This window comes from Emydura macquarii, unplaced genomic scaffold, assembly GCF_026122565.2.
Source record: "Emydura macquarii macquarii isolate MOO-44397 ecotype Brisbane River unplaced genomic scaffold, CSIRO-AGI_Emac_v2 contig_554, whole genome shotgun sequence".
In the NCBI taxonomy this organism is placed as follows: domain Eukaryota; kingdom Metazoa; phylum Chordata; order Testudines; family Chelidae; genus Emydura; species Emydura macquarii.
In genome coordinates, this window is record NW_027130691.1 from 7,939,442 (window position 1) to 7,961,493 (window position 22,052).

At 48.3% G+C, this 22,052-nt stretch overlaps 1 protein-coding gene across 30 annotated transcripts in view; it reads right to left on the reverse strand.

Annotated features, from left to right (window-relative positions):
* NCOR2 (nuclear receptor corepressor 2) overlaps positions 1–22,052 on the reverse strand; it is a 373,900-nt gene that overhangs the window by 125,654 nt on the left and 226,194 nt on the right. For 20 of the 30 annotated variants that reach the window (XR_010918232.1, XM_067539712.1, XM_067539706.1 and 17 more), the window contains 5 exons: positions 13,943–14,130; positions 11,984–12,077; positions 9,197–9,375; positions 5,825–5,879; positions 2,872–2,970 (listed from right to left, as the gene is read on the reverse strand). Coding sequence is in view for 29 of the 30 variants with exons in the window: in XM_067539712.1 (XP_067395813.1) it covers positions 2,872–2,970; positions 5,825–5,879; positions 9,197–9,375; positions 11,984–12,077; positions 13,943–14,130 (615 nt within the window). In the remaining variant the exon portion in view is untranslated. The remainder of the gene's footprint in view (positions 1–2,871; positions 2,971–5,824; positions 5,880–9,196; positions 9,376–11,983; positions 12,078–13,942; positions 14,131–22,052) is intronic. The other 10 variants (XM_067539732.1, XM_067539726.1, XM_067539731.1 and 7 more) reach the window with 3 other exon arrangements.

Here is a 22,052-nt window from a genome sequence, read left to right on the forward strand (position 1 = left end):
CTGTGCGAGACAGTAAAACCAGATCCAAAATGGATGACCCCTCATTGTTTCCTCAACTTTCTGAGTCAGAAAGTTGTTTCCTATACATGCTAAGAATTTGCAGGACATATTATGTTTTGCTGCAACAGTCTTTCAACAGATCTCAGGAAAGTTAAAATCCCCCATTAACACTAGCTTGTGTGTGTTAGCTGATCTTGTAACCTGGTTGAAGAACGTCGGACAAAACACAGACAAAAAGACAGTATGTAATTAACTTTGTACTCTTTCTGCTGTTAAGACTAACATCTGGATTGTAACTGTCCTTAAATGGTTAAATGATTCTGTGTTGAAAAGCCAGAGGGCACTTCAGTGATTTTCTGAATTAAATTCAAAGTTGTCACTTTAGCAGAGTGTTGGCATTTTGGTGAGGGGTGTCTATGAACAAGAGTAGAGCAGATTTGCTCACCTTTCTCTCATTCGAGTTTGGAAAACATACCATTCGTTGAGCAGACATTCTGAATTAGACCACCAACCCCCTGGGTTTTATTACATAAACTGGAAGTCCCTGTTCTCAGCAAGAGATATTTCAGCAGTAAGCAGCAGCTTTATGAGGAATATGATTTGCCAGGGGACAATCAGCCAAGTAGCCATTGGAATTTTTAAAATTTATTTTCTAATAACTAGACCACAATGATAGTCTTGACACTAGAACAGCTCATTTCAACTCAGAATTATCTCCAACCCTCCCTCTTCCCTCAAAGCAAACAAAACCACCATTCTTTCCATCTCAGAAGGATAAACAGAACAACGGAAGGCCAAGCTGAAATGTGATTTCTATCGGGATTCAGCTGCACGCTCTGATACGACAAGAACTACTTTTTTTTTTTTTTAATCTACAAAATCTCCCCATTGCCAACTCTGCCCACACATTGACTCTAGTGACACCATCACAGGTCCTAACCACATCAGCCACACCATAAGGAGCTCATTCACCTGCACATCTATTAATGTAATATATGCCATCATGTGCCAGCAATGCCCCTCTGCCATGTACATTGGCCAAACCAGACTGGCACTACGCAAAAGAATAAATGGACACAAATCAGACATAAAAAATGGTGACATCCATAAACCAGTCGGAGAGCACTTCAACCTCCCAGGACACTCTGTAGCTGACTTGAAAGTTGCCATACTTCTACTAAAAAACCTTCAAAAACAGACTTCAGCGAGAAACTCATCTGCAAACTTGACACAGACTGGGTCAGAACAGGGACTTGGAATGTTTCTCTCATTACAAGAAGTAATTGTCACTGTTCACCCATTCTCACCTTCTAATCAACGGTTGTGAACAGGCGTCATCTACGCTAACTGAATGGACTTTGCTAACACCTACCCTCCCCATTGTTGTTTCTTACCCTTGGATGCATATATATACCCCCTACCTGATTTCTATTTCTTGCATCTGAGGAGGTGGGTTGCAGCCCACGAAAGCTTATGCCTGCAGAAATTAAATTTGTTAGTCTTCAAAGTGCTACAGGACTTTCGTTGTTTTTACAATATCTCAGTTTCTCATGTTTAAATCTTTTTCCGTGTAGAATGGGAAGTTCAATGTTGTAATTGCATTAATTATAGCTAAGGCGGTGGAACGTGGACTGATGTGACAAAGAGGTTCTTTAGAAGTTCCCTTTCCCCTGTTGCTCAATCAGAACTAGCGTGGCCAGGTCTCCTTCAGCTGGAAATCAGGTGCCCAGCACCAAGCACAGACGCACGCCTTTCTCGTCTCCCAGCCTCAGCACGGGATGCCCTTCCCACATCGGCCCGCCCAGCCGCAGCACTCTTTGGAACGAAGCCCTTTCTAAGACGCCCCTCAGGAAATAGGCGCGAACAGTCATTTTAACAGCCCCCCAAGAAGTGACCATGCATCACACTCCAATGCTGCACAGAGACCATGGCTCGTTTGCAGGTGTCACTGAGTGACCCCTTGATCTTATCAGTGTACTGGTCCTTCCTCTCCCCCATCCCGTTTTTTCTTTGTTGGCTGATGAACCTCACTCGTGGTATCATGTCTGAATTCAGGGCTGGATCCTGCCAATGGATCTATTCAGGCATGTCCCTGAAGCCCCGCTGAGCCAAACTGGTAGCAAGAATTAATGGGACCTTTCAGTCACTGGCTGAAATCTAGTCCTGGAGCTGAATGCAGGAAGTGACTACATGCCACTGACAGTTCTTTTCAGTTGTCTGTGCAATGAGTCAGTGGTCTCAGCTTAGCGCCCAAGGAGCAAGCAGACACCTCAAGGATCCATGTCACCAAACCCACTGCCACAACGGTTACTAGTCTGAGGTAGGCAAAGATCTAAACAGGCCAAGGAGACTGAATATTCTTCTCCCCCGTTAGGCAGGTGGTCCCCAGGGCCACAGAAGTGAGATGTAGTGGCAGGCAGCTTGGGGAAACTTGTTCTACTGCTGAGTGTGCATCTATGGTGCATGCAGGAGATTTCAGTTTCCAGGGTATTTCACAAACACTACATTCCTTTTTAAGAGAGTCTCTCTTTTTTTTTTTTTTTAAACATCTACTGATAAGCTGGGGAGGAGGAGAATATGTAGAGGTCACCTTTCCCAAACAATGACACCTCTTGAGAGCCAAACAGTGAGTGAAACACTCTGATCATGAAAAGGCCCCAAACAACTTTTGAATTCCAAAGTCAACATCCTGATGGGAAGAGCCAGGGCAGTCAGCAACCAGGCCATCCACTCCCTCAAGGAGAGAAGGAAAGACCTGGCATGCGTCACCATAACCTGACCCTTGTGGGCTGTGACTATAAACGACTGCTGCTGTGTGGGCAGGAGGAGAGAACGGCTAAAGGCCCCCTGCATCCCATCTCTGCCTCTTACCTGATTCTTCCCGCGCCGCCGATAATTCCTCCTCACAAGGTTCTTGTAGTTCTCATTCTTCTTGGTCAGGTAGTAATACAGCACGCAGTCTGCTACCGTCTGCAACGACACAGGGGAGTTACGGAGCATGGCATTTCTGGCACTAGCCTTCTTTCAGGGGGCAGGATTTCAGCGATGTGCATTTGCACGCAAGCTACACAGGCGCATGTTTCCAGGCCCCGATGCGGCTGGGTTTCCTTCTATTACTGGACGTTTGCCTGGCAAAAAACATTCCCACACCCACCCTGAGCAAGGCTTTCCCTTGAGAGCTCGGTATGGGCCCAGTGATTTAGAAGTGCTCGGCCATGGGAAAGAGCGAGGGTACAGGCTGAACTCCGTGCATGCTCATGGCATTGGCAGCAAACCACTCAAACTCAACACCCAGCAAACTTTCTAGTGATGAGCTGGGACTCCTTCCTATAAGCGCACCCCATCCTGAATAGACCTGGATCCCCATCCTGAATAGAGCGCTGGCAGTCCTGGATTCCTTAATTGCCATTGCAAGTGAGGTACAGGTGGACAATTAAAGGAGAGGAAAAATAGCAACATCCACATCTAAGGTATAATTGAACCCAAATTCTTATTCACCCCTATGACTGCACAGCACTTCTGGCATGGAAAGCTACTCCAGACACAATGTCAGGTGTAGGGCAGGAAGGAAGGGTTGATCCCAGATGACTGTGACAACTAAAAGCAAAGTAAGAGAAAAAGCGTCTATCGTCTTGAGCCGTAGAGCTACACGACACGTAACCCACCACACAACTGTTGGCCACCATTATTCCCACCCACTAAGTTCTCTGGGTTGAACACACTTCACTTTCACGCTGATGTATTGAATCCCCCGCATTCAGAAGCGGATGTCTGGATTCCAATTACTATGCTCAGAGAGGGGTAGGCACTGGCCTAGCGCAACGACGTACTGGACCAATTGCATTAGAAACAGGAGGGGAGGGGGGTAACATGACGGTGCTCTAGTACGGAAGCAGCTGCACAGAGAACAGCTCTGCATGCACAGAGCCATTGGCTGAGTAGGCGACACGTTACCTGCTGCACACCTGTGGTATTCACACAGCGAATAAAGCGGTTTATAAAACAGAGTCTGGTTTTTTAAGGGGTAAATTGGATCCCTTTTCATAGACCTGATTTTACGCACAATTAGAATTTTTTTAAAAACACGTTTAAAAATCTATTAGTTGCTTATGTTGAGTATCTCTCTCCGACTGCCATCGCAACAGGCGGGTGGGCGGGTTCGATACTGTAATTGCAGCCTGTGTTCTCAAAGCGTGTAACTAAAATGTGGAGACAATTTATAGCTTGGAACAGAGAGCAGACGGCCGGTACTGGCCAAGATATAACACGTCTGGCTTAATGATGTGGAAGAACTGGGAAGATCTTGGTGATTTACATGCCATGTGCCCACTAGGCTTTCTAGAAGAGGGTCTTTGTGTCTGCTGCCCTGTTCACGTCTTGGGATGAGAAGTGGAGCTTTCTGCTCCCAAATCTGAGTGCATGAGTCCAAGCTGTGATGATACTTTCCTCATACAGATGAGGCTTCTGCAGCCAGAAGCTGATTTGCAACTCGGACAACCATGACACTAAGTGGCTGGCCATGTCCTAGCAGAACCCATCTTTTTAGAGGAAGGGCAGTCTCTTCACTAGGGCACTGGTCCAGGACTCAGGAGACCTGGACTCTATCCCCAGCTCTGCCACTGACCAGCTGTGACACCTTGGATAAGTCACCTCCCTGCTCTGTGCCTCAGTTTCCCCATCTGTCAAGTGGCAATAATGATGCTTACCTCCTTTGCAGAGTGTTTTGAGATCAATGGGTTAAAAGCACTATATAATATAAGCAAGAAAATTTGCTAGGGCTGAAGTGCTAGCCTAGAGAACTTCCTTCCCAGATACAGTGCCCACTTCTGATTTACCGATATGACGCCACCCAAACCTCCAGGCTGCCCTGCTGTGGAACAGATTTCCTGGCTTGTCTTGGCATGAACAGAAATTTCACTACGTTCTTGGGTCTGTTTTTCTTCTGTTCGTCCAACTAGTGGGGGATCAGAAAAGCCCCTTGATATAAATCAATCCATCAGGAAGAGCACAAGAGAGTTCAGGCCCTTTCAGTAACGACCCATCACTAAAAACCTCTTGGCTATTTATGGTTTTTCAGAATTAAAAGAAGAAAGAAATGATAGAGCAAGAGATCAGTGGGTTACCATTCGCCACATCTCTAGGGCCCAGCTCTGAGCTGAGACAGGGGCCCTCTGTGTTAGAGCAGCACACTGCACAGGGCATGACAGACGTCTGCTACCCCCCAATATGTGACAGTCCAGTCAATGGGAGATGCCTATCAAATGTAAGCATGCAGCCTTGTGGGACAAGCAGAAGTGTGGGTTTAGCTGCCTAAATATCAGGTTTGAAGTATCCTGACATCCCGGGACCCTGAGCTCCAAACCCGTTTAGCGCTGACTCTGCCTCTCACCTTCCCAAGCTAAGCCAAGCCCCATCTAACTTCATGTCATGTGGGGTTATTCATAAAAACGAAGGTCTTTGCCTCTCTCTGCAGACGCTACAGTCTCACGTTACTTCTCAGAAAAGCAGGGATTGGCCCTGAGGTGCTTGGCCAGCACCTTCCCTTCTCTGGCTAGCGTGCAGCCTGCTGTGTATTGTTATCCACCTAGCTGGCTCCTCCTGCCCCAGAAGCAGCTGGCTTTCCACCGTAAGGACAGAGTTTACACACCGACGCGTGAAAGAGGCGATGGGGCGGGGCAGCATTTTATAAAAGACGGTTTTTCAACGGGAGGAACAGTTCTGTGCGTTAGATATTCTGGTGATGGGTGCTAGAGAAACTTTGAGATACATGAAAGACACAGGGAAGGGTTTTAAGGTCACGTAGTTACAAACCAAACACACTTACCTTCCTGTCCAGAAACGAAGCAATCACGCCAAAATTCTTTGGATGCTGCATGAACCTAGGAGAGCGAGAGAGGGTTACAGTGAAAGCACAGAGATCTCGGTTTGCTCTCCATGTCTGCTGTTGTGATCCCAAACCCTGCCCTTGCAGCTGCCTTTGTACTCTATTTGCTGGCAGAGCTAGCCTTGAACTGATTCAGAGGGCAGTGGGGGGGGGGGGAGAACTTTTCAAGTGACTCACTAGTTTGAGAAAATATGTATTTGTCCCGATGAGGCAGCTTCCCAGAAAGAGGAGAACTCTAAATGTCGTCCATTAAAGTTTTGTTGACTAGGGGTTGAGGGCGGGGGAGGAAAGGTCGCCCTCCTTCCCCAATATTTCAGCTTCCATTCCATGGATCGGCATCGCAGGGCAGGGCAGGACAGAGAAATATGACAAGCAGCTTCAGCATCTGGAAGCAGATAGTGCCATGGAGCCATCTTTGGCGATGGGCTAAATCACATATCACAGGAAGGCTTAAGAACTACACTTCTTGCCAGCCTCTCTCAAGCTCTGCTGAAGGAAAGAGAGGCGGAAGATTGCAACTGATTCCCTTTTAAGTGCCAAGCACATGAGAGCGCGAGACGTCTGCAAAGGGAAAAAATGACCCATTTAAAAAACAGGCTCACTGACAAATTACAGGGAAATCACTAAGCACGATTAAAATATCTTGGCACCACCAGACCCAGAGGCTGGTCAGAAGTCCCCGGGAGAAGTGAGAGCCAAGCATAGATGTTGGGACAGCATCAAACGCACTTCAAGACCCAAACGCTCACCTGCCTGTTTCCCAGCAGTTTTACTCGCCCAGCCTGAGAAAGGCAAGAGGCGACAATTCTTACTCCACTGAAGTCAATGAGAGTTTTGCCATTGGCTTCAATGGAAAGAGAGGCTCACCAAAGAAGTTTATCTGGGAAACGTATCAGTGCTGGCACCTCAGGGATTTGGGTCTGGTGTGTCCTGGGTGTCCCCCTTCATCCCTCCCTGTGCTGGGCCCCAGTACATCACCACCACCTGCCTGCCATTCGCCTGGGTGTGTTCTGACCCTCGCCGCTCACCCGGCAGGCCTGCATAGCCAGGCTTGGTGCAGGCTGTTCTCAGAGAGAGAGTTTGGAGCTATTCCTAAGGACTGTCTGTGTTTAAACAAATTACCTTCCCCTGGGCTCACCCCACAAGACTGCTCCCTTAGCCTTGGCGTAGTGGAAGCCAGTGAAATGGAAATGCAGCTCAGAGAAGTTCAGCACAATTCACCCTGGCACAGAAGTGCCCCTGGAGTGAGCGGCTCTCTGATAGCGGACAGAACACAGCGTGTCACAAATCACACCTTCCTGAGGGCCTCCTATGCAGTCACACGTCTCAATTTGAGTTAAAGGAATCCTCTGTAGACAAGAGCTAGACAGTAGGGACTGGCCGATGGAAGGCAGAGGGCTCAGAGGCTGAATGTTCTAAGGAAACATGCCTGGGGCCTGGAGTCTAGCCCCGACCTCTGTTCTGCTGCTGATTCTCTGTATGGCCTTGGGCAAGTCAGAACATCCTTGCTTCTGTTTCCCCAAGAATAGAAGGTCACTGGTTAACTCGCAGGCATGTTGTCCGGTCTGAACAATCAACATTTGTAGAAAGCTTCAGACCCAGAGCCGGATTTGGTTAACTGCACTGGTTTTATCCCAGCCTAACTGCTGATTTAGGTGGAGCTACTCCTGATTTACACACGCCAAAGTGAGATTGGAATCAGGTGCAATGCTTGCAGTTTTGATGGCCCGGCAGACGCAACATATATAATTAAAAAGGCTAGTAAGCAATGCAGGGTTTTTAAGGAGGGATTTTTGGTGCATCTTTGCAATTGCTTGCTTCAGTTGCATGTGGAAGTAACAACCACGAGGAAGGCCATCTAAGGTATTTCGGCCACAGAGAAAACCAGGACAGACGGGAAGTCCCAAAAAAACCTCTCTAGATAAGGCTTTTTCAGCAAAAGTGCAGATCAATGAGGTGCAGATGAGCATCCAAATCATCATGTTTCTGAATCACACCCAGAAACCTTTGGAGATTTCCTCTACTTACAGAGAGAGCCAGGGGATAAACTTCCCACAGTCTTCAAACCGCCTTTGAAAATGATGCAAAAAACTGAAAATAACCTCTGCTGCCTTTCAGGAGTAAAGCAGCCCAAAGTAGTGGATTGAAGTGTCTATGTGGAGCTAGAATCAGACAACGGCTATTCCATGACCCAAAGAATCAGCTCTCAGATAACAAAAAAAGAGGGTCTTCCAAATGCTTTCCCCAGGGAAAAGAAGCCACTTCCCACACAGTGTTTGCAGACGTCTAAGATGGAGCACGTGCCCATTGAAAACGCAGTCGGCACTTAGTAAATTCTGCAAACAACCGAGATGAGCCCAGAAGAGAACAGTGTGGCAAAAAGACAACTGGAAGCTGAAACCTGTGGATGTCTGGACAGATTAGTTTGACAATTATAGTCCCAGGAGTCTCCCTGGACAAATACAGAACAGAAAGAAAGGACAATAACCGAAATCTAGCTAGTAACAGAACAAGCAATGCAGTATTACATTTCACTGACCCTCCTTTAAGCTGGCCTATTTAACGGGGTTCCCAGGGGGAGCATACATTAAAATGTTGCTGTTGAAAATGGCAGACTTTCAAACCGCCACATTCAGGTATCGATTAGGGAAGTGCCAAATAATCTTTCCATCCTGAAAACTGACTTTTATCCCAGCGACACCAGTGTTGACTCATTCTTACAACCCAATCTTATTTTTCAGCATCGCTAGCACAAGAGGAGAGTGCATTAAGGTGGGGGGAGCTAGCCTGGCGTGTGCCAAATATCTGGTTCTCAGCCCTGTGTTGGGGCCGAGGATGAGATGAGCCCAGGCACCTTGTCTAGTCCAAAGTAGGTATTTCCCTTTTCATACACGTCTGTTCCAATGGCTGCCCAAGACAAACAAAACCTTAATATCGGCTTCTCTTGGGCATATTCTGGCTTGCACCTGGGTCCTTTTTTCTAGATTCAGTCTCATCAAAGTTATCAGACTGCCTGGCACAGACAGACCCAGCTAATATCATTGGGAGTGTTTTTTTGTGATCCACCAGTCATTGCTATCTCCAGCCCTGCAGCCATTCCGGTGACTGCAGGGAATTCAGCTTCCAACACACACTGCAGAACATGCACTGGGAGCAAAGGGCGTCAGCACCGAAACTACCACTGCTACCCGCAACCACGGTATCGACTATTCAATCCAGGGCCCAGGCGGAAGTCACTGTCCAGCCTGTACTCCAGGATTCCCAACAACGGATTCCCATTAGTTACAGTTGGCCACTTCTCAGTCCACTCACTTTTCCCGAAACGTCTCCTTCTCCTGATCGCTCCACATGTTCATCACCTGCCGGTCCTTATACACCTTCATAGGGTCATCCATCAGGCCATTCATGTTGATGAATTTAATGCGCTGCTGGTCAGCGTCGTACAGCATGGGGGGGATGACAGCTAGTTGGCGCATCTGCTTCTCCAGGTTCTTTGGGGGAAAAAAAGCAAAGGGGACAGTTCTCGTCAGCATCACACTGCACACGGGAGAATTAGAGGGTGCAGTTGTTCACAGGGAAAGGACAGGCTGTGGGACAGGAGACTTTAAAGGCGAGCACTAGATGGCTTTATTGCTGGAATCGCTGTATGAAATACTGAAAGCAGCTTGCTTTAGCCCTCAGCAGGGAAAGAGTTAATATTCCATCTGGAAATAAAAGGCTCCTGAGACACATTGTAAAAATGTTTGACCCAAGGAAACCAACTCTTGCTCACAACTAGCGACAGGCCAAACCAGGGCTCGCTGGGGGGGTTGCAAACCCTTGTCAGTCAGGCCTGGATTTTGTAAAATCACACGGAGTGCTTCAAATCCCAATCCCAAAGTTGGGATGTAAGCAGGAGTGGGTCCAGTTTTGCAAATACCTTGCTCTGAATGTTGTTTTGCAAATGGGGGGGCCCCGAATGAGTGGGGGGGTTGGGAAAAAGTGGTCTGGATCCAGTCTCATTTCATGGGACCCTTCTATTTTTATGAAAAAACTTTCCTGACACCCTCCTTCATTTCTCTTCTGCTCTCAGCCTGGTCTGACACTAAAACAGGCGGTGTCTCCAAAGCCCTGGAGGCCATAACAGACTTGAGTGGGAAGCATCACTTCACACAAAGCTGAATTCTTATACTCCGTATTTGCTACTGAATGGATCCAACTTCCCCTCGGTAAACACACCAATCTATAGTCAGATTTGTGCTGGACATTCACCCAAAGACCACTACACCCCCTCACGGCACATCCCAACCACCATTTCTTATGGTCACATTAGATGTTTAAACAGCTGATCTCCAGCTATGGCCCCAAAAGTGACAGCCTCTTGGTGTGCCATAACCCTTTTTTTCCTCACTGTTAAACACTTTGGGGCAGATTCTAATGCCCTTACTCTAAGTTATTAATGGCAGCTAAATTCACAGGGAGTCCTTATCGACTTCAGTGCAGCTCCTCCTGGTGTCAAACACTAACCCAACGCGAGTAAGGTCTCACAATCTGACCCTTGTTGATTAAGGGCCAAGCTCTGAAGTGGCATGTTCTGATCTTGATTTGTAACCAGCTGTCAATACTTCAGAGAACGCGAAACTTCACAGAATCCAGAGAATTGCAAACCTAGCATGGTCTCGTACTTTGCAAAGCGTCTTGATGCTTTACTATCAAAACCCAAGCACAAATGCCACATCCTAACATAGAAGATGAGGGGAATAAGCGCCCGTCGGAAGAGCACTCATTACAGCTGTCCGGCGTAGCGCTCTGACCGATATAAAGCTGCTTCATGTTCACTTCCACATCCTTGAATTCCACTGTCATGCCTCTGACTCTAGCAACACCTTTGATGACGTTCAAAATGCTTATGGCTCTCAAGGATGTTCTCTTAATGAGAAGTCAGAGCCAGTTCTCACTAAGTTAGTGGGTTGGCCAGGACAAGCACAGGCTGGCCAACAAAATTTAATGAGCAGAGACATGACATGTAACGACATCATTAGCACTCGTTAAGCACACGATGGACCAGCCCCTAATGAGAAGCATTGAATCAGATCTCTTATGTTTGGTGCTGGTCTCTGGCAATAGCAAAGGATCTATCTATGGCCAAGTCTACACTAAAATGTTAGTAAACCCAACTACGTTGCTCAGGGGTGTGAAAAATCCAGACCCCTGAGTGATGCCGTTAAGCTGGGCTAGTGCAAACAGCGCTAGGTGGATGGAAGAATTCTTCGTTGACCTAGTTCTTGTCTCTTGGGGAGGTGGATGTCTATTTGTCCCTGCCTCCAAGAACTACGTTCCCGGTTCAGCCTCTAACTTGGTCAAAGCAAACTCCCTCCCAGGACACAGCAAGTACATGCAGCAAAGATCTCAGCTATTGACGGGCAGCAGTTGCTGTATCTTCCCAAGCACGAACGCATTCTCGACAGTTTGTGATCACGGCCAATCTAGTGGACCTGTGTGAAAAACAAGATCCAGGAGAAGCCGATGTCGCGGGACATTGTGAGATGATTGGAGAGAGAGGAGTCAATCCGATGGCTGACATACAAATTATTCATCCCCTAGGTATCCCCTGCAGGAAACAGCATCTCCCATTAAAAAATTATCCATCGGCCTGTGCTATTGTGCGGTTCTGCTCCCCACTCCTCATTTTGGTTTAAAAGAGTAACCTGCTTGCAGGAATAATGACCGGCTGGAGTTGACAGCCTGAGACGCAGTTGAGCGCAAGAGATGCTCTTGCAGCTTGATTGTTATATGACTTTAACTCCTCTAAAAGATTCCATTGCTTCCCAGCAACGCGGATGGCAAGTGGGATGAGGCCAGCACTGAAGGGCTGCTGCTGCTCGCACCGTTTCTACTACGTTTCACAGCAGACTCCCAAGCCCCGCTTAGGATCCTATCAGAAACGTCCAGGAATCACATTCGGCACATGACAATGTTTACTAAACATGGGCCGGCCTGACGTTAACTGAACAGCGAGTTCCACCGTCAGGGTCTGTGGTGACTGAGTTCCCTAGAGGGAAAGGGGAACAGGGTGGGTGGGGGAAAAAGAAGGAAGGAGAAATGGTGTCCTGGTCTCACCTCTTGTTCCGAGAGCCCATCAATAATTTCTGACACCTCGTGTTCGCTGCGTGCAGCAGACATGGAGAGACCGCTGCCCCTCTGTCCGACCCTGCTGGGAAACGGCAGAGAAACACTGAAAAATGCATGCCCCATCTCAGACTTGGCACCGCGCCGCAAACATTTATCGAGACTCCTTGCATTTGAAAGGGAGAGGGAATTCCACCGAAAGGCGGCACAGTCAAACCAGTCAACAGAGACTGCCTTGGAGAGGAGAGGGAAGGCATCACATGAGTGGCTCAGAGCTGCCTGACTCCAAAGTCACTCTGATGCTGTCCCTTTAACTCCCAAACTCACCTACACTAGCAGCACAGCCACTGCAAAACTGCCAGAACTCCGTAAGGTGACTCAGGCTAAAAAAATCACAGGGTTCGAATCTGCAGACGCTCACTACTAGGGGTAGTGCTTACTACCACGAACAGTTCCCCTGACACCAGTGGGAGCACTACACCCAGACGGAAGCATTTGTAGGACTGGGCCTACAAATGAAAGAAAAGGAAACCAACGTCCTCCCGTGTGAACAATCAAGCTCATCTACCTGGAGACTTAGCATGCGGCAAGCCAGGATGTAAATCTCCAGCACTCTAGCCTGCTGCACGCTAAGCAGCACATCACAGCGCGCTAGGGCACTTTCAGGGCATAGGAGCAAGCGTCCACCTGGCGACGTAGCGCCCAGCAGGCTGCTGCACCGTATATTCACGCCCTGGCTTGCAGTGCAGTGTCACCGTGTAGACCAGGCCTTAGATTGTTAACTCCGTAGGAATAGTTCAGATCGAATGCTACTTTCCATTTCATTCCATTCCATTCACCCTGAACACGGCAATAAAACTAGCACCTGTTTCACTTCTGCTTTTGCTCAGCTCCAGTCCATCTCACCCACTGAGGTGGCGACTGGGCTGTAAATGCTGCAGGGAAATGGTGGGACCCAGACGAAGAAAACTTTCCAGCCACACTTTTTTAAAAAATCATGAAAAACCTGGCTGTTAATATTAGATTTTTAAAAGCTTTTCTTTTTAAGCAGATAAGTCCTAAATATGGGGTCTAAACTCCCCAAGAGAGCCCCTGCCCTTTTATTTAACTAACCAAGTAACAAAATAAAAAGCTAAAGACAAAGAAGCTTTAGGGTTAGACTTTTACAAGTGCCCAAACTCTCATCACACCCAGGTCAATGGTAAAGCTTCCCCTGAATATGGCACCACATTACACAGTCTGGATCCTGACTTGCTAAGACTTCTTGCACCAACCACCCTCTGGTTTCAGCGAAAAGGGGCAGAGGCAGGGACTCCTCTCAGGGTGACAGACTCTAGAAGCTGCTTCTCCTCTTGCTCTGGAGAGCGCTTCTGAAGCCGAGGTGAGCTGAGAGGTAAATGAGCTGTGGGGATGGGAGTGGTGGTGCGCAATGCTGATTGTGTGAACGGAGCGAGAGCGCGAGACCTTTGATATCTTCAGACCTTCTGGAATCTTTTCTACAACCTTTGCAGATGTTTGGTCTCTGCACATACCTAGATCAAAGCTTAGATATGTTTTTAACGATAATTAGACTGGGTCTGTCCACCTCAATTGGAGCCTACTGGTACGGGGCCAGGAATACTATATCCTGGTTAGATGTTCCTAGCAAGGAACTAATCCCATGTGTTATGTGGCCAACCAGGAAATTAACAACACAGGAAAAATGGGGATCTGGATTCTTGAAATTCCTCCTGTGTAGTCACCCTGAGCTATGCTGCTCCCCTTGGGGAGAAAGCAGCTGAACTATTTGTTCATGGGGCTCTGCAGTTTGTGCCACTAGCAGTGATTCCATTAGAGGAGAAGGAGAAAGGGGGCTCATTTACTAAGGAGCCACCCCCAGTAATTTAAAACCATAATTGAATCCCAGCCCCCTACTGACAAAAGAGAAAGGCTGCGCAGGCCTCTTCCTACCACTTCTCCCCTAACCTCTGCATGCGCTCCTGCAGTTCCCGCTGTTTCCGGATCTCTGGGAACTGCTTCTCATAGTACTCCCGCACTTTGCTCTCCTTGGCACGGCGCCGGGGGTTATTTTCAATGCGCTCCACTTTCTTTTCCCAGGCTTCCATCAGCTGGTCATAGCGCTGGCAAAACTTCTGTTCCTGAAAGGGCAAGGGAGAGGGAGAGATCAGAAAACAGCCCCAGACAGAGTAGCTCCTCCAGGTCTTTCCTCCATTAGTTGCCAAGCCACTGAGAACAGTTGTGGGGTCTGTTAGGACACTGCTAAGTTGCACAGGGCTTGGGACCAGACAGAACGAATAATCAAGTGTTCTTAACAGAGGGAAGTTTGTTGTTGGAGTTGGAAAACTTCCTTTTCGTCCACGATGTCCTTGTATAAAAGGTCCCTCTAGGAGTGGGACTTTGTCTTTCCAAAGCAATGAGCATCTCCTAACACTTTACACACCTCCATTCATTAATCAACGGCCCCGGCCCCAACGGTTATACTACGAGATACAGGATAAGATGCACATAAGAAAACTGAAGCGCACAGAGAGGGCAAGGAGTTCGCCAAAGATCAGAAAGCAAGACTGTCGCAGAGACAGGAGGAGGAATGACTCCCGGGTCCCCTGCTCTAATCGCTGGATGACGTTTCCTCCTGTAGACTTTTACTCTCAAGGATTTCCCCCCAGTGGCATAGCTACGGCCATGGCCCACCCACTTTGAAAGCAGGCCCACGCAATTAGATTTTAAGCACTTCATCCTACGTTTTTATCAGCCTCTGTTTCGCTTGTGCATGCATTTCACAACCCCACAGCATTATCGCCATCATCGCTATTTGTATTAAAGTAGCACCTCGGGCTCCCAATGAGATGCGAACCCTATCGTGTGGGCACTGTAAAAACACTCCCCCAAAGTTACTGAAATCCCTTTGCACCAGGCGGCCCCTGCCCTGAAGAGTCTGCAATCTAAACAGACAAGACAGAAAAGGTCACCGGGGAAGCAGAGACACAAGATTTCAACTGCATTACAGTTAAGGCTTAAAGCACTTTGTTTCAGAAAAGAATCGACCAACCACCACTGCCGCTGCACAATTCCCAGCTGGAGGAGAGCGAACCCAGCAGAATAAATGAAACTTCAGCGTTAAATTTGCTGCAAACAGAGACACTGGAGATAAGGAGTTGAATATGGCTGGTTTCACCTGTGGGTAGGTTAGAGCATCTCCAAAAATACCCCAACGCTGTCAAAACTGATAAATACTAAAAACGCTGTAACCTCCACAAAGCTTTTCTGGTGATTTTTCCTGAGCCGTCTATGCCCTGGCACATCTCAATCAGAAAGGATGAGAAGAAAGGGGCAGAAGAACACAAAACAAAAAAATACCACTCAGGGGAAAAACAACCCGTAAGAGCTGCTCCTGAGGGAGCAGAGTCGATCTTCTATAGCCCGCAAGGAAGCCCAGTCTGAAAACTGCACTGTTTTATTTTAGAACATGGAGGGAAATTGGATTCTCGTGATGGCTGGTGGTTTTGCTTTAATAATTAGCACACTCAGCTCCAGTGTAATATTGTCAGTCTTCAAAGCCCTTCGTCAATGTCAAATGAGGTTTTGATGAATTCAGCGCTGCCTACGGATCAAAACCCTTTTTCACCACAGAGCATGGAGCCCTGGATTCTCTGGCACAGTCTGGTTACTTGGAGCCACTCACACACTGCCAAGTCCGGCCATAAACGACCCATGGAGAATTCCCCTTGCTGACAGAAACACTCTACTTGCATAAAGCCATCCAAGACTCCTTCCACTTCTTTAGTGGTGGAGGCATAAATTAGAGGCAACTACAACTGGGGGCCCCAAGGCAGGTTGAATTCAGGCACAGGGGAAAACTGACAGTGCAAACATCCCCACACCATACCCCAAACCTGATGGGGGTCCACCTCTAGAGGGAGTCCACATTCAGACTCTATGATCCACAGAATCCATGGCCTCTGCATGAAAGCTATCAACATGGGTAGTGCCAGATCAGGTGGGTTTTACTGTGATGTGGACAGCGGCCCACTGGACAGTGGACTGACACAACCAAGGTGTTACACATAAGGTCCTCCTAGTATTTGTTGGAATACTGCTGGACTGCATCCCAGCTGGAAACAACCCTCCATTCCAGAGCTCCACTAATTCTTCCATGCACATTCGCACCCATTCCCCCTAGACCCACCTAGACATCCTAAGCATACAACCAAATCCAACCCAGAGCATGGATGCAAAATGATTTTACAAGTAAGGATTCGGTGTATTCTGCTTCCTGTCCACTCACAGCAAGGTCTCATTGGATGGCAGGGTGGTTTCCCAAAAGACACAATGGAGTCCCGAATTCTCAGGGTATTTAAATACTCAGATAGCAGACCACTGGTGCAGTTTTGCTCTGGTAGAGGCAGGGAATCACAGAAGTTGGAGATGAAACAGACCTGCTAGATTCTTGTATCCGGTGTAGGATTTTTCCATACTTTATATTCTCACCTGTGCTTTGCGCTGTCCAATTTTAAATGACTCAGGCAAGTGCTGGTAGGTCTTTTACATCTCTAACGTCTACAAGTCATTTCTTCCCTTTCCTTTCCAGGTATAGATGTTTAACGGGGTAGATATAACCATAGGAAAAGCAGGAAACACAGTGCATCCGATTCCTTCTGGCTCTGGTCAATGTACAGAGTGTACACACATCCACACAGGTGCTTCCACCAACGTGCAGGCAGCTTAGCCCGAGTAGACTCCATTACTGCTCAGCAGTCATGCCTAGTGATTTCCCATGCACCGATGGGCAGGAAGAGAAGAGAACTCACTTTACCAGACTGTCCCTGCTCTGAAAACTAAAACTACCCTGGTAGCAGCACGATAGCGCCTCACCTTACACCTGAGCAGGGAACCACGCCTAGGAGCTAAGGCATCCGTGCCTGTTACCAGGCCTTCCTAGCTGCCAGTGAAGCTAACAATGAAACAGGACAGAGCAGTCCAAGTGCGGGTGGTGGGGGGGAGGGGTTGATTGACAGAAACATGGTTTTGCAAAGACTGCTCCAAGTTACACGGGCATGAACCCAAAGCAACTCCATGCGACTTCCCGCTGCTGACCGGGCCCACCACTACAGCATTCACGGCCCTGCCCAGTGTTAGGGGGTTGGCCTCAGAACTCACACAGACGTGTCACTCACATGAAAAGGCTGCACCCTCTCCGCTCTCCGGCATGCTAACGCCTAAGCCCTGCCTTTAAGGCAGCACCCTGAAAAGGCATAGCGTGCAAGCAACCGAGCTCTTCCCCAGCTCACCGACAGGCCCTCCAATGGTCACGCTTCCATCCTTCACGCTGGAGTTGGAAGCCAACTAAGGTCCAAGGGAAGGCAACCGGGTTCACCAGTGGGGATTTTCAGGTTTCGTTCTGAGTGACACTAATCCATTCTAGGCCTAAAATTAGGAAGTGAAAGCAGATGTTACTAGGCCAAAATTCAATGGCAAGCCCTAAATCCCCTGCCCTCCCACCCCCGTGTCTGTTTGAATTCTCTGGCCAGCTTGGGAAGAGTTGATCAGCAGTGACACTCCAGGTCACTGCATCCAAAACACCGTCAATCCAGATTCCAAAGCAATACAATCTATTCTCCATCAGCTTCTCCCCACTGCAGGAGGGAAGTCTGCAGCTGGAAACCTTCCCAGAGGTTTTACTCCGATCAAGTCACTTTCTCCTCCTAAAGAAGCCTGGTCCGAAGCTACTGATGTTAGTGGGAATGTCTCCATTGACTTCACTGGACATGTGGATCAAGCTCAAAATCTTGAGTGGGTTGCTGGTAGCCACACAGATGGATCATGCCATTTATACTGGACACATCCAACTCCAGTGCCCACTGCAAGGCAGGTTCAAAGCAGGGGACAGCGGACAAGTCACCCAGAGACAAACCTGGATTCTCTCGCTATGGCATGACTCCCCACTTATGTCAGTTATTGCCAGAAATGGCTGCTCACGTATCCCGGGTCATACTGCACACACCAGCCTTGCACTGAAGAGTCTGCATAGCTCCCGAGTGGTAATCCAGACCCGGTGTGAGTACATCTCCTCTGGAGTCAACAGGAGCTGGGCCTGCTTACACAAAGGCCAATCTTGGCCTGATGTGATCTGTCTTGCTCCTTGCCGCCTCAACAAGCCGGCCTAGTAACGCTCTAGCTCCCTGACTGCCGGCAATGACGGTGTGGCAAGCAGAAAGGATGAAACAGGTTGGGCGTGCGACACTGGCAAGTTAGAAGCTGCATGAAGTGTCTTGAAAACTCAAGCCCTCCAGTGGGACCACAGAGCCTGGTAACCTAATTCAGACTGCTGGCTCCCGGGGGTAGGACCCTGCCACTTGATGCATCTCAAAGGGTACCTTTACAGCGGAATAGCCTAGCCTGCGGCTGGCCTGGGTCAGCTCACTTGGCCTCGAGGGGCTAAAAACGACAGTAGATGTTCGGGTTCAGGCTGGAGCCCGGGTTCTGGCACCCTTCTCCCATGCAGATATGTACACGATGCAGGGCAGGAACTAGCCCGTACCACAAGTCAGACCAAATACAGTAGGGTCCTGTGTATGTACAGGTATTGTCCAAGGTTTATAACACACATCATTTTCCTCACAAGAGTCACATATTGGAGAACATGGGTCAATGGGATTTGCCAATGAGAGACAGAGAAAGCCACAGATTTTTCTATATAATCCCACGCAATCCTCGAGCAAAATCACTTGCTCTTAAACTGCCACGTTTCAGCCTAAGCGGGTTTTTATGCTCCAGTTCTTATGCTGCTTTCAATGGAGTATTCGGAAGAGCTCTCCTCTGGTGATCAGTGTCTTCTTTTGATCTCCTGTTAAGCTATGCGAATCCATCAAAGAAGTACCCGAGTGTAAAATGAGAGAGGGGTAGAGGCCACATAATCCAAACTATGACCTGCAAAGTTAGCAAGAATCTGAAAAGTTACAGCATTCCCTTTTCAGAGCAGCGGCTTGGCTGCGATGCAAGGCAATACGAAGGGGAGCTGTTTGGAGCACGGTTTGTTGGGTTAAATCACACGTCAGCATTCCTGGGGTAGCGCCATTATAAAACCCAGCAGCGCCATTTGCCTTTTGCCAATCTGACCTGCATTAGACAGCCAACGTCTTCCCACACCTTTGTATTCAATGCACATCAGATTTACTCCTTTTGAAGAGTACTTCTAGCATATTAGTCATTTAACGTAATGGAATAATACCACAATAAAACCATGCATCTATTTTGTCTTTAGAACATCAGATTTGATTCAGACGATTAAAAGCCCAAGTAAATTTTCTGGGGCTAGCAAAAACTGACACTAAAATTAAAGGGGGAACACCGACAACAGCAATCATCAGCTCTTGGTATAGTGCTTTGCAATCATTACACATCCAAAGCTTCTTAGGGTGTCAGGAAGTATCATTAATATACCTGTTCTACAGATATGGAAACTGAGGCAGCAGGCTCATTGGCTTTCTCATGGGGGACCACTGTTAGATTTTCTGGCTCCTACTCCCATTCTCAAACCAAGACCACACCGTCTCTCAAAATTAGGCCAGGATGCTGTCACAGGGTGGTTGGCCCTGTCAGAGCTGGGCCCAGCCTCATCTGAGACAGATCAGCTACTGCCCAGCCGAGACTGATCTGCCAGGGATCAGGCAGTTATAAAAGCCACTTGTAAGCCAGCTGGGGAGAGAGCTGTCCAGGAACCCTGGTTCAAGTAGCGAGAGCAACTGGAAGCAGGCTGGCTCCTGTGGAAGGCCCTGGAGAAGGGGATGGCTCTGAGGCGTGTGGCCTGTAGCGTGGAAAACTGTAGCGAACAGTCAGGCCCCAGAAGACAACTCCAGGTTAGGGGGAAGAGACAACGGATGTGCTGTGCTAGTTTTCTGTGGAAGAAATAAAGAATGAAAGGCCTGCACCAGACACTGGACATGATGTCACTCCTTCCTGGGCTATCGTGGGAGGGACGGTCCCTCGTTGCAACCCAGCTTTTGAAGAGGACAGTCCCTGCTGGTCTAAGCGGCATGTCGCTCTCTGAAACAGGTGCCAATTCTGGATCCCAGGCTGCAGTTTGGGAAGTAGGAACTTCCCCAGGATCCCTTGATTCCCTCCACACACACACGGTTGAAAGGAAGTGATAATGGCAAGTTGTGTTTCGCTGAATGGAGGTGAGATGACGACCCAGGTCCCAGCTTGAGACAGGCAAAGAGGTTCTTTATGGGGCCATAAACACACAGCCGACACATTCTGTTCTCCTGTTCCTCTGAGCCCACTCTCCTTTCCCTCTATTCGTACGTTGTCCCCTTTCTGTCTCCTCCCGTCTTCACAGAGCCGGTGGGATTCTTCCTGGCCAGGCGGAAGCACCACCGTCGTTGCCAGCGTGCGCTCTGCTCCTTACCCCATACACGCTGCTAACAGAGGCTGTCTCCGTGATGGCACGGGGGGAGCAGAGACACTGATCTCCAGTAGAAGCCGAAGGGTGCAGGAGCCCCATGAAACAAAGCCCGCTGGGGCTTGTGGAGGAGTGCTTTGGTTTCAAGAGCAGCTCACCTGGGAGTGAAGGATAATAGCCACCAGACAAAAGTAGGGAACTGGAACAAAAATAAGAAGCTCTGAAACCTGCCCAGTGACATCTCCTGTCATGGGCGAGAAGCAGTAGGTAATGTGAATAGACCATGGCAGCGCAGAGATGTCACAGGCTCCGCATTTCTGCACTTCTCCTAGGGATGCCACCTCAGCCAGACAGCAAATAAATAAATAAATAAAAACACAGGCAAATCAGGATGCCCTCCCAGGTTCCTTGGGCTGCCAAAAAGTCTGCCACATTTTCCTGCTTTTACAGCTACGTGTCTGGGGAAAAGCTAAAAATACCTGTGAAGTTTAGCGAGCTGTAGCCTGAACGCTGGGCTGCCGTTGGCTGCTGATGCTGTGTGCAGGTCTGTGGTTTCCCCGGAGGAGGAGCACGGCTACAACTCTCACAATTTAAGAAGGCAAGGTCTGCCTTTTCCGAAAAAAGGAACAGGATTATGTAGGACACTTAAACCCTGTGATCCCACCCTGCCAATGCTACACAAGGGCAGCCTGGAAAACATTAATTCTGTGTCATGAAAAATGTTATGGTCACTAAAATAGCTTTTGTTTACACTGGAACTGAGATTTTTCTAAATCAGGCAGAGCAGGGACTTGAACATGCATCTTCTGCATCCCATGTAAGCCACCAAGCTAGAGAGTCAAGTATCTCCGCTCTCTTTCCCCTCCCCCATCGGAGCAGTTCCACTTTGTATAACTAATCAGATATTCATACTAAATATAAATGTAAAACTCCAAATCAGGGACTTGAACCTGGGTCTTCCACATTCCAGGTGAGCACCCTAGCCATCACATACACGCATACATGCACACACGCACGCACCCACTCACCTGATCAACCTTCACAAGGAAATTTTAATCCAAACTGAGATGTTCTTACACAGAGTTTTGATTTTGACAAATTGGCATTCCCCCCCCCCTCCCAAAAAGAAGTCCTGTCTAAAAATTCCTGAGCAGCTCTGCGCTACCCTACGTCTCATGTCTTAGAAATGCATAACTAGGTTCAGAATCTGCCGCCAGTAATGGGCATTTTGGTGGTGTGAGCACCTGCCCATCAGAATTGAAACCAACAACTAATACCATCCCCAGACAGCTATAATATCACCTGGCTATGACAGAGTCTGTTGCATCAGTAGATGTCCAAGTGTTTTACAAAGGAGGTTGTCATCCTTATCCCCATTTTACTGATTGGAAACCTGAGGCTACGTCAACACTACAAGCACTGCAGTAGCACAGCGATGACATTGCAGCTAAGCTGTTGTAGCACAGGTGATTCCTACAGCAACAGAAGGGCTTTTCTGTAGTAGATTCACCCTCTGAGCAACATAGCTAGGTTGACCTATGTTTCAGGTGTAGACCAGGTCTCAGAGGCAAAGCAATCTGCCCAGAGCCAAGAATACAACCCAGGTCACCTGAGTCCCTGTCCAGTGATCTGTCCACTAGGCCACACTGCTGATATACT